General features: G+C 63.8%; 1 protein-coding gene across 1 annotated transcript in view; it reads left to right on the forward strand.

The window, feature by feature from the left end:
* BGN (biglycan) overlaps positions 1 to 5,720 on the forward strand; it is a 13,179-nt gene extending 7,459 nt beyond the window's left edge. The window contains exons 2-8 of the mRNA XM_024755807.1: positions 1,028 to 1,287; positions 1,550 to 1,662; positions 2,238 to 2,451; positions 3,019 to 3,129; positions 3,397 to 3,535; positions 3,683 to 3,810; positions 4,523 to 5,720. Of these exons, the coding sequence (XP_024611575.1) occupies positions 1,047 to 1,287; positions 1,550 to 1,662; positions 2,238 to 2,451; positions 3,019 to 3,129; positions 3,397 to 3,535; positions 3,683 to 3,810; positions 4,523 to 4,740 (1,164 nt within the window). The 5' untranslated portion in view covers positions 1,028 to 1,046 and the 3' untranslated portion in view covers positions 4,741 to 5,720. The remainder of the gene's footprint in view (positions 1 to 1,027; positions 1,288 to 1,549; positions 1,663 to 2,237; positions 2,452 to 3,018; positions 3,130 to 3,396; positions 3,536 to 3,682; positions 3,811 to 4,522) is intronic.
* The last annotated feature ends 6,039 nt before the right edge of the window (positions 5,721 to 11,759 follow it).

The following is an 11,759-nucleotide window of genomic DNA, read 5'->3' on the forward strand; positions in this document are numbered from 1 at the left end:
AGCAGGTAGTTGGGGGCTGCAGGAGAGGCAGGGACTCCAGTCTCCTCCTGGGCACTGTCTTTCAGCAGAGGAGCCTCTGGACAAGCCTGAACCTGCCCGCCACCCTGGCAGCAGCCTGCTCCCCTCTGGTGGCCTCTCCAGGGGCCCGGGGCCGTGGGCAGAAGGAAGGATGGGAGCAGAGGCGGGGGCCCTGGGGCTCTGCGGGCTGAGCCAGGGGACGGCTCATGGGCCAGGGGAGGAAGCCACAGCCCAGGGGAGCAGAGGCAGTGGGGGGGCAAGGGACGCCCCTTCCATCTCCAGGATTCCACGCATGGCCTGGGAAAATGCCCCTCTCCTCCACCTTCCCTCCAGGGCTGGCTCAGCTTTCTACCCAACGTGCCCAGCCTGGTGCCTTGGCCTCTTGACTCTCTTAGAAAAATGTGGGTGTGCTGCAAGGCGGGGCTCAGGCAGGAAAGGAAGCGACTTGTGGTCACCTAAGTCAGCCCTGAGCGCGCTCACACTGCCCTGAGCATGTGGGAGTGGCCGGGCCACAGTGGTTTCTTTAAATCTGAATTCCTCAAAGCCTGTGGGCGGCAAATGGCTGGGTTTCCCTCTCCGCCTCCTCCACTAGCCTCACTGACCCCCCAGGCAGGCTGCAGCTGACTCAGTGGCTGGTGCGTGAGTGTGTGTGCGCTTGTGTGCGTGCTTGCATGAGTGTGTGTTTGCGTGAGTGTGTGTGTGCTTGCGTGTGTGTGTGCACTCGCGTGAACGTGTTGGAGGGGTACAGACTCACCAACTGGGAAGACACAGTGCTGCCCACTGAGGCCAAGTCCTGCCCGGAGTCTCCTGCCCACCCACACCTCCCTCCCGGCCCCTACAGCCCAGGGCCTGGCTGCACCGGTGAGGGGTGAGGGGTGAGGGGTGAGGGACACGAGGCCAACACGTGCAGAACCCCAGCCCCCCGGACTCGGCACGGTAGCCAGGCAAGGGCCCAGAGGATGGGCGTGGGCGCCAGCTGGGCACTCCTGATGGCCTCTCCTCACCCCAGTCTCGCAGGCACACCCACCATGTGGCCCCTGTGGCCTCTCGCGGCCCTGCTGGCCCTGAGCCAGGCTCTGCCCTTTGAGCAAAAAGGCTTCTGGGACTTCACCCTGGACGACGGGCTGCCCATGTTGAACGACGAGGAGGCTTCAGGCGCCGACACGACCTCGGGCATCCCAGACCTGGACTCCCTCCCTCCCACCTACAGCGCCATGTGCCCTTTCGGCTGCCACTGCCACCTGCGGGTTGTTCAGTGCTCCGACCTGGGTCAGTCCAGTGGGATGGACGTGGAAGCGTGAGGGTGGGTAGGGGGTGACCCCAAGCCAGCTCGGGAATCCTGGTTTCAGTGTGGGAGGGTGTCCATTGGTCTGCTTGCAAGCAAGCGGGGAGCGAGAAGCCCCTCCATCTGCCGACTCTGGCGCTGGCCCACTTGCGGCGGAGTCCCTGCATGCACGCGAGTGCCTGAGCTCCGCGCCACTCTGGGGTCATGGCCACGGCTCACACTGGTGACAGTGGTGCCGGCCCCCAGGTCTGAAGGCTGTGCCCAAAGAGATCTCGCCCGACACCACTCTGCTGGACCTGCAGAACAACGACATCTCCGAGATCCGAAAGGATGACTTCAAAGGCCTCCAGCATCTCTATGTAAGCCCACCCTGGCCCTTCCAAGGGGCTGCAAGGAGGTGGCAGGCCCACAGCACGGGGGGTCGGGGCCAGATGGGTGTGGGCACATACTTGTGGAGTGCGAGAGGGGACCGGGGACCTGGGGAGTCCTGAGAGAGGTCTGGAGGCGGCTGTGGTGGGAGTGCCCAGGGTCACAGGGCACACGTGCAGCTGTCAGCAGCCGTAAGTGCAGGACAGGATCACTCAGCCCAATTCCCTTCTTGACTGCAAACGTTTCATCTTATTGACTCCTCCCGGCAACACAGTGAGAAAAGATTTCATTGTAGCCAGGGTGCAGGTGGGGAAACTGGGACACAGAGAAGCGGCAGGCCGCGCTAAGCAGCAGTGGTATTGCTGGGCCTGAGCGCCAGCTCCGATCTGCACTTTGCCCAGGAGCACCGACGGATCTCCTGGAGGCTGAGCCGGGGCTCAAACATCTGTAAAGTCCTGAGAGCTGCTAATCGCGAATCGCTAGCTCAGGTGGCAGGGGACGGGGGAGAGGAGAAGGCGGGCAGGTAGGGGCCGGGGCCTTCACCTCAGCACGCGTGCCGTCTCAGGCCCTGGTCCTGGTGAACAACAAGATCTCCAAGATCCATGAGAAGGCCTTCAGCCCCCTGCGGAAACTGCAGAAGCTCTACATCTCCAAGAACCACCTGGTGGAGATCCCTCCCAACCTGCCCAGCTCCCTGGTGGAGCTCCGCATCCATGACAACCGCATCCGCAAGGTGCCCAAGGGCGTGTTCAGTGGGCTGCGCAACATGAACTGCATCGGTGAGCGAGATCCCGCCAGTGGCGTCGTCACCCGTCCCCGGCGGTGGCAGTGGATGGGGGAGGAGGGTCAAAGAGGGGGGGCAGGGCAGCTGGGTGCTGGGCTGTCCGGGACAGCCATGGACCAGCTGGCTGGGCCTCACGGTACTTTCTGGAAGCCCGTCTAGGAGCACGCCCCCGAGCTGCCAAGGGAAGGTGAAGAGAAACTCAGGGCCCGTAAGGAAAGGGAAGGGAAAGGGCCAGTGTAGCCAGCCAGCCAGCCAGGGGCTGGGTGGGCGGGGGAGCCCGGCCTCGATTCCTGTCTCCCCTCCCTTTCTCCATGCTCCCTCTGCCCCCTAAGGCTGACGCCAGGCCCAGTGCCCTTGGGAGTTAGTGGCCTTGAACAGCGAGGAGTTTGCATTTAGTCCATTAGCGTTAGTAAATTAGTGGCACTGCTTTCAGGGAGAGATGGGGGAGCGGGTAATTAGCAGGGCCCACTAGGCCAGCCTAAGCCAGGCAGCCAACAGGCTCTGGGGGCGTGTGGGCAGGTGCCCAGCCCTGGCTCCAGGGCTGAGGGGGCCTCTCTCCTAGAGATGGGTGGGAACCCCCTGGAGAACAGTGGCTTTGAACCTGGAGCTTTCGATGGCCTGAAGCTCAACTACCTGCGCATCTCTGAGGCTAAGCTCACCGGCATCCCCAAAGGTAGGAAGTCAGCCCTTGCTTCCCACACTACCTGGCCTTCGGAGCACACATGGACACAGGTGGGGGGCCTGGAGCCATCTGGAGGCACCCAGTCAACTCAGGGAGGGCTTTGGCTGCCCCTCTCCCCACCTGGGGCAGAGCTAGGGTCTCTGCTCCACCAAGCGTGGGACCGTGCGCGCGCGCGCACACACACACACACAGAGCATCAGCCCGCACACGTGGCCTCCCCTCCTGCATTCAGCCCAGAGCATCCTCTTTTCCTGGCAGACTTCCCCGAGACCCTGAATGAACTCCATCTGGACCACAAAAAATGGGGATGCTGCTGCAGACAGCAGAGAGGGCGGGCCCGGGGCAGCGAGGTCGTGAGGGAAGAGCAGGTTTCTCAGGTGGATGCAACACCTGCAAGGTGCGGCCGGACCCACGAGGTCAGGGAACAGTCTGGGCACGGGGGTACACAGATCTGTGGCAAGACAGGGACAGCCCAGGGCACGAAGTGGGCTGATGAGGGGATACAGGGCCTGGCCTGGGGCTCTCTCAGGGGCCCTACCCCCAGTTTGGCTGTCAGCCGCATGGATGAACTTGGCCGTACTCGGCCCTGCTCTGGACCTCAGTCGCTGCTTCCAACCCATTCACACGTGCCAGGAGACCCGCCACTCTCGCGGGCTGGCCAGTCAGAGCCGAGTACACCGGAGCCCGCCTGAGCCCGGCGTGGGGACCGCCCACCTGCAGCCGCAGCGCCCCCCTGGCCAAGCCGAGCGCGCCCTCTAGCGGCCGTGTCCTTGCCGCCTCTAGAGGGCGCCGCTGCAGTCTGAGCGCCTCCCTGCCGTCATTGGGTCCTCCCTCCCTGACCCTCCTGTCCCACAGCATGTGGCTTCAGGGAGGTGGGGGAGCGGGGGAGGAGGAGGCTCTTTCTCCTCTCACGCCCCTGGGGCTCTGGACTGGGAGGCTGCTTCCCTGGGGGCAGGCCCAGAGCCCAGGGAACCCAGAGGGAGGGCCAGGGACTTTATGTGAGCCCAAGGTGCCATCCTTCCCGCATCGACAGTCCCACCCCACCACTCGTGCCCCACGTACCCCTCACCTCACACCCACACCCCCCGAGCTCCCCATCCCAGCACCCAGTCACACACCAGCGCCTTAACGCGGGCCGGCACCCGCCCAACAACCATACCCGAGCCTCGGTTTGCTCCTCCAGACAATGGGAGGATCACCTCCATGCCCTCAAAGGGCCGTGTGGATGCAATACAATGAAACGTGGCCCATGAGGCGGTGGGGCGGGACTCAGCCGGGAGGGAGGGCACCAGCCCTCGGGGTTCTGCCCTCCGCTCGGCCTACCCAGGCAGGACAGACGCAGGCAGGGGGGTCGGGGCGACTGGGCCACTGCCCTGAGCCTGAGCCACGCCCCTCCGCCCCCAGGTGGTCTATCTGCATACCAACAACATCACCGAGGTGGGCGTCAATGACTTCTGCCCGGTGGGCTTCGGGGTCAAGCGAGCCTACTACAACGGCATCAGCCTCTTCGGCAACCCCGTGCCCTACTGGGAGGTGCAGCCGGCCACCTTCCGCTGCGTCACCGACCGCCTGGCCATCCAGTTTGGCAACTACAAAAAGTAGAGGTGGCGGCAGCCGCCAAGGTGGCCTGGGCGGGGTCTCTGGGGAGCACAGCGGATGTCCTGAGGGGGGGAAGCAAAGCAAGGGAGCGAAGCCAGTGCTCAGCTGCACCCGACCCAGCCCCGCCCTTGATCCCCAACCCCCCTCGTCGCCACCCGACGTCCTTGCCCCGGCTCCCAAGTGTGCAGGTGAGGCGTGAGGCCTGGCCCCCATCACACGCCCCTTAGCTTCGGAGCCGCCCCTGCTCCCCCATCATGACCACGCAGAGGTGCCCCCACGAAGCTTTCTTCCCATTCACCCCAAAACCAAATTGTCTGAGGCTCCAGTCCAAGGAAAATGGTCCCTGGGTCTGGGGGGCCAGGGATGGAGACAGCGGACCCCGCTGAGCCCACCCTACCTGCCGGGCACACATCCCTCCTCGGCCTGGCCTGCTACCCTTCTCCTCCCATGCCTGCTGGCATCCTTCTGTGAGTTCACGGCCATCCATCCCGGCCGGTCTGCTCTACCGGCCCCTGGATCAGTCCTCTCCATCTCTCTGTGCCTCTCCGTCTGTCCCTCCCTCGTCTTCCCTCTCCTCTCTCACATCCTTGGGCTGGGTCTGGTCTCTGTCTCGCTGGGCTTCTGCCCAGCCCCTACCCAGGTGGGCTGCGGTGGGGGACAGCTGTCCCCCACCCCACCCAGGCCCCGCCCCCAAGCCTGGATGATCCGGCAACCACGCGCTGCACAGGCCACGTGCTCCCAGGGGGAGCATTGGACTCAGCCAGACCCTGAGAGTCTGTCCCCCGGGAGGGGCCCAGCGCCCCGCCAGAGTCCCCAGCACGCTCCTCACTGCCCCCCTTTCCCCCACGACAGCTAGGTCTCCCCTCCCGTCGCCTTCCAGCCCCTGGGGTAGTGAGGGTTCCAAGTGATCACGCCCAGGTTGAGGAGGGGCTGCTTCTGAGGTCGGTTGTTGTCTTTCAATTAAAGAAACACTGTGCAACACGCCTGCGTGTGCAGCCTCTCAGGGTGGACTGGGGACCCAAAAGAAACGGGAGCCACGACGGTCCGCTGTGGCTGGCTCCCAGGTTCCGCCTCTCTGTGCCCAGTCGGAGCCCTGGGCTGCCTATTCGCTGCTTCCCCTGCCTTCATTGAGGGTCCTCAGCACCCCCAGGCTCGGGGCTGGACCAGAAGGTCCCGGGCTGCCCCCTTCCCGTCCCTTCTGGTCACTTCTGTTGCCCCGGCTATCCTCAGACTGGGCTCCTGAAGCAGGGCCGGCTGAGGTGGCATCTGCCCTCCCAGAGTGGCGTGTCTGCCAAGCAGCCGCTGGCTGAAGAGCACCAGGCCAGAAACTCCCCCCAACCGAGCGGGAGCCGGGAAACCCTAGGGGCCCCTGCCTGCCTGTCTTGATGGGGTTTGGGGTCTCAGCACAATACCGGATTTCGGCTGTGGTCAGAGCTGTGTGCCACACCCGTGTCAGCACCAGGGGGCGCACTCCCAGGAGGGCCAGGCCTCACAGGGACGGGGCCCAGTGCTGCGCGCGCCTGCCTGTACTGGCTTGGCCTGGGATCCCAGCGCAGCGACCACCCAGTAGGTCACCCTGTGCGCCAGCAGAGCCAAGCCCAGGTCGCAGCGTGTGGGTGCCGGTTCCCAAGAGAGGATCCAGGGCACAGCCCGTGAAGCCTGGGGACATAGGTCTGCCCCGGAAAGGGAGTCGGTGGGGGGGGGAACAGTCCCCCAAGAAATGCCCCTTGGATGGCAAGCCCAGCGGGCTAAGCAGGAGACAGGCTATGGCCTGGCTGCTCTTCCCTCGTCGTACACAAGGGGCCTCTGCCCCAGGTGATGGGATCCAGGGCTTCCCTGAGCAGCCGTGGGCCACCAACGAAAATAGAGCAGGCGGGGCCGCCGGGAGCGCCAGCCCAGGAGAGAAGGAGCCCAGAGGCGCCGCGTGCTGGATCCGTGCACAGAACCCTTCCGCCTGGCCCGGCCCTGGGGCATGCGGCGTCCCCAGATTTCTCCTTTTGGGGATGGGAGGCACCACTCAGTGTGGTGGCCCAGCAATAGAATGTCACCCGTTGGCATCACAGCACTATTCTGGGCCGTGTGCTCCACGGCCCGGCAATCTCTGCTGAGCTGGGCAGGCTCAGGGCAAGGGCACTGGCGGGGGTCCAGGAGTCAGGGCCTCGGTCAAGTCCCCTCGCTGGTGGGAGGAGGGGCAGCCGGCACAGGGCCTGGCGGAGACAGAAACACGGAGCCCTCGGGCTGTTTCTCTGCGGGCAGGTCTGGGCACCGGACCCTGTGGTGTGGGTTCAACTCAGCCCCCTGTGGATCGCTGTCTTCTCTCCAGGCTTGCTGCCCTTCCTCTCCTCCCTGCCTCCCTCTTACTCTGGGACACCGGTGCCATGACACACTAGTGGGACCGGTGTAATAATGCCGGTAGGCACAGAGGAGAACCCCGTGGTTGGGCCCCAGGGAAGGTGTCCCGTAGGCCTGGTGGGTCACCACACACGAGAGGGGACAGCACCATGCAGGCATGGCCCACTGCAGGCGCCACGGAGTTGAACAGGGCCGCACCCCACGAGGGCTTGGGGATCGTGGTTGGAAAGGAGGTCTCCGTACCCAGAGCACTCGGTCAAAGACAAATGACCCTGGGGCCGGGGGGGGACTTCCCTGGTGGCACAGTGGTTAAGAATCTACCTGCCAATGCAGGGGACACGGGATCGAGCCGTGGTCCTGGAAGATCCCACATGCCACGGTGCAACTGGGCCCGTGCGCCACAACTACTGAGCCCGCGCGCCTAGGGCCCGTGCTCCGCAACAAGAGAAGCTGCCGCAACGAGAAGCCCACGCACCACAGCGAAGAGTGGCCCCCGCTCGCTGCAACTAGAGAAAGCCCGCACGCAGTCAAAAACAAAAAAGACAAGCGGCCCACTTAGCCTCACTCTGGTATCGAGTGTGCCGCAGACAATGAGGTGATAACATCTCTGTCAGCCAACAGTCCCTCGTGTACGCTTCCCCGTATGCCTTATACACCACGCAAGGCTCCTCCCTGCGGAGCCCAGGGCCCAGCTGCGGTCCCAGGAAGCCCCAGGTGGCAGAGCTGCAGGGCACTGGGGTGCTCTGCTGTGAGCCGTGGGCAGGTGGATGGGCGAAGGGGTGTGCAGTCCCAAAGCCTCGGTAACCCCGCGGGAAAGGGGCAGGAAAGATGGGGGAGGGGCCAGGTCCAGTCGACCTTGAATTGAGTGGGAGCCTGCACTTGGGTGCACATTGGACGTGGGGTGAGAGTTAGGGAGTGGGCAGGGTGGGGTGTGGCACCCCCGGGGCCTGGAGAATGCCCCCTGAGGGCCAGGAGCACGCCGGGAGCTGTGGACGTGTGGTTGCGCTCAGAGTAGGGCTCTGATCCGGAGGGTGAGCTGGGGCCGTCACACGTGCGTGCATACACACACACCCAGGGCAGTGAAAGTCATGGCAGTGTCTCGCTCGGGGAGGGCTGTCCCGTGAAAGGAGAGGCCACTAAGGAGCTGACTCTGAGCGGCATGGGGCTGGCGTGGGGGACATTTCCAAGTACTTATTGCAGGTCAGGTGCCTTCTGGGTGTAGCCGGGCCCAGCTGGAACCTAAGCTCAATCCACTGTTTGGGTTTAGACGAGTCGGGGCTTGTCGGAGGGGCAGCCAGCCAGGTGTCCTCAGGCCATGGCCGGGGCTGGGGGCAGGGCACTTAGAGGGACAGCCCCTCCTTGAAGGGCCTGGGTGGTGGAGGGGCCCACTCTGAGAACTTGGGGGGTGTTCATCCATTGCGGGCCCCACCCCCATGGGCTCCTGACTCTGGGCTCCAGTCTTGGGAGGGCAGAGGTTTCAGGAAGAGGCAAAGCCGGCTCCACTCTGGACGCACGGGGCAGGGCATGGTCGCCAGGGGTGGCACAGGACTACTGTGGCCCTGGAGAGCCCAGGGCAGCTCCAGCGCTGAAGGACCCCAGCTCCTGCTGCCAGATCAGGGCTGGTATGAGTTTCCTGGGACCACTGCTGTAACAAAGGACCACACGGGCGGCTTCAAACAGAGATCGAGTCTCTCATGTTCCTGGAGGCCACAAGTCCAAAATCAGGGTATCAGTAGGGCCGCACTCCCTCGAAAAACTCTAGAAGAGGGTCCCTCCTGGCTGCTTCCAGCTTCTGGTGGCTCCAGGTGTCCCTTGGCTTGTGGTTACGTCACTCCAGTCCGTCTCTGTCTTCACGAGACCTCCTGCTGTGTCTGTGTGTCAGCTGTTCTTCTGCCTCCCTATTATAAGGACACTTATCACTACATCTGGGGTCTGCCCAGATAACCCAGGATCGTCTCCCCATCTCAAGATCCTGAACTTATATCTGCAAAGGCCCTATTTCCACACAGGGTCCCAGCCCAGTGCAGGGTGGGGGACGGTTAGGATGTGCATGTCTCTCCAGGGGCATTTCAGCCCCTCCTCCCTGGGCTGCAGGGGACCACTGGCCCTGGAGGTCCGGGCACGCTGGTGGCCCCCGAAGCCAGGGGATGGTGGCTGTGATCTCAGCCAGGGAGAGAGTGGGAAGAGGAGGGGGACCCGGGGCCCAGCCAGAGGGGCTCCCATTTCAGGGCTGGGCTGAGGATTGCTGTACCCAGAGGAGACGGTGACCGCCACACCAAAAGTGGCAGGAGCGAAACCGGGCAAGGGAGGGGCGACAGCTGCGGGGCCCACGGAGGGGAGGGGCCTGGGGACAGGTGGTGGCCGAGGACCTGGGAAAGAAAGAGTTTGGGAAGGGGGAGAACAGTGAGGGCTGAAGAGGCAGCCGGCTCTGAGCTCTGGGAGCAGGACGCAGTTCACATGCCAGTGCCAATGCCCCCGTGTGCACAGCAGCCATCAGTAAAATGAACACCGCCCCCAGAAGTGATAATATGTCCCCCGGTCGCTGAGGGAAGACAGTGACACAGTCCTAAAAGTGAGTCTTCTCTCTTCTCTTCAGCCACCCCCAAGCCTCCCCTCTCAGCACCCATTTCTTCCTCCACCACTTCTGTCCTCCCAGAGCCGCCGACACACGTCTGCTAAGAGGCTGGTGTTTGCTACTGGCCAGGGTTCACCCCCTGCCCGAGGGAAGTTCCAGCGAGGGCCCAGGGAGGCCAGGGGCCTCGGGCCTGGGATGGAAGGACGTGCCCTTGTGCCAGACCCCAGAGAGCCTGTTCCCCCGTGGGAGGCCAGGAAGGGGGGTCCGAGTCTGGGGGAAGGGCTCTCGGGAGGCGACCCACCGATTGGGGCTCCTCTTCCCCGGTGTGGGTGCCTGGGGCAGGCTGGCGCCCCATCACCCAGCCCAGTGCAGGCCCATCTTGACCACCGGCTCCAGGTGGGGACTGGCTCCCCTCCGAGCGCAGGGGTGGCCAGGAGAACAGTGCCAGGCTGCCGGGGCAGCACCGGGCTCCAGGGCTGCTGAGGGGCCGAGGGGGTCAGAACCAACCACCAACCAGGACAGCCAGCTGGCTCTCAGAGAGCAAGTCCCAGGAAAAGCGGCCGGGGTTGGAGTGCAAGGGGAGCATGTGCGTGAGTGAGCGTGCATGAACGAAGTGTGTGTGGGAGAGAGAGTGTGAACGACTGTGTGAGCCAGTGTGAGAGGCATGAGGGAGGGTGTGAGTGTGAATAAATGTGAATAACTGTGAGGAAGTGTGAGTGTGAATAACTGAATGTGTACAAGTGTGTGCAAGTCTGTGACTATGTGTGACTTGTGAGCGTGTAAAGGTGTGAGAATAACTGAGCGTGTGGGGGGGAGGGAGCGTTCTGAGTGAGCGTGTGTCACCGGCTGTGAGTGTCAGCACGTGTGAGTGTGTCCGCATCCCTGAGGATGTGTCAGCATGTGTGTGTGTGTGTGTGTGTGTGTGTGTACGCACATGCACACGTAAGCGTGGCCTCTGCCTGCACTGAGAGGTACCAGATCTCAAGGGCTGTCTGTGGAACAGCTGCCTCCTGCTTGAGGGACAGACTGTGGGGAGGTGTGCCAGTCTTCTGACCCAGGGAAGACCCCCTGGGTCTGCAGAGCCTTTGTGTCCTTTAGGTGTCTGTCACAGCGGCACCTCCTCAAATAAGCCTTCCCTGAGCTCCCAGCACCATCTTTCGTCTCCCCCCCGCCGTGCTCTCCTTGGACCTTTACCCCAACTGCGCTGCCTTGAGTTCACGCTCTGCCCGCCAGCTCCTTGTTTTGGGGTCCCTGCTGTGTCCTCGGTGCCCAGACCAGGCCTGGCACACAGGACACCCCGGGACCCTGTTTGTCCCAGGCAAGCAGCAATCAGTGGCTGTGTCCAGGCCTCTTCTACCTGCCTGCTCCGGACTGGTGACGCGCACCACGGGCCTGTCACTCACACTCAGCCCCCGTCCTGTGCCGCTCCCGCCCCCTCGCTCTCCTGCTCGCTGCTCACACGGATGGGGGCCAGGGCCTGATCCAGGTCCAGAGGCACTCACGGTCCCTGGGGCTGGGCAGCTTGGGGCTTTAAGGACCAGCGGCACCGCCAGCCAGCTCCCGCCTGGCCACTGGGTGTCCACGGGCACACACTCGGGCCTCTGTCCACGGACGTGCCTACATGTGTTTGGGCGTACGGGGGTCTTCTCCACATTGGAGTTTTGTCTGTGTGTCTGTCTCCCCTTGTGTCTGCGAATGTGTGTCCCTGTGTGTCTGCTTCTGGGTGTGTCCACCTGTGTGCGGGATCTCTGCATCCTGTATAAGGGTCTTTGTGTGATAACCTTTTGGGGTCATTGACTTTGAGAACCTGTCCCAAGCTCCAGCTACCCTCCGGGAAAAGTGTTTAGATGTCTTACTCCCAACTGCTAGCAGGCAGTTTCCTGAGGATCACCAGCCCCTCGGAGGCCACGGGGCGGGGGTGAGGGTCAGAGGGGGGCAGGGACCCCACATTACAAATCAGCAACTCAGCTCCACGCCCCTTTTGACTGTCAAGGAGACAGACCCAGGGGCAGTCTGGAGAGGGAGCGGCAGCCTGCCTGCTCGGTGCCCTTTCTCTGAGCTCCCCGGTGCCAGGGCCCCCCAGTACCCAGCCGCG

This window comes from Neophocaena asiaeorientalis, unplaced genomic scaffold (assembly GCF_003031525.2).
Source record: "Neophocaena asiaeorientalis asiaeorientalis breed wild unplaced genomic scaffold, Neophocaena_asiaeorientalis_V1.1 scaffold1004, whole genome shotgun sequence".
Classification (NCBI taxonomy): Eukaryota; Metazoa; Chordata; class Mammalia; order Artiodactyla; family Phocoenidae; genus Neophocaena; species Neophocaena asiaeorientalis.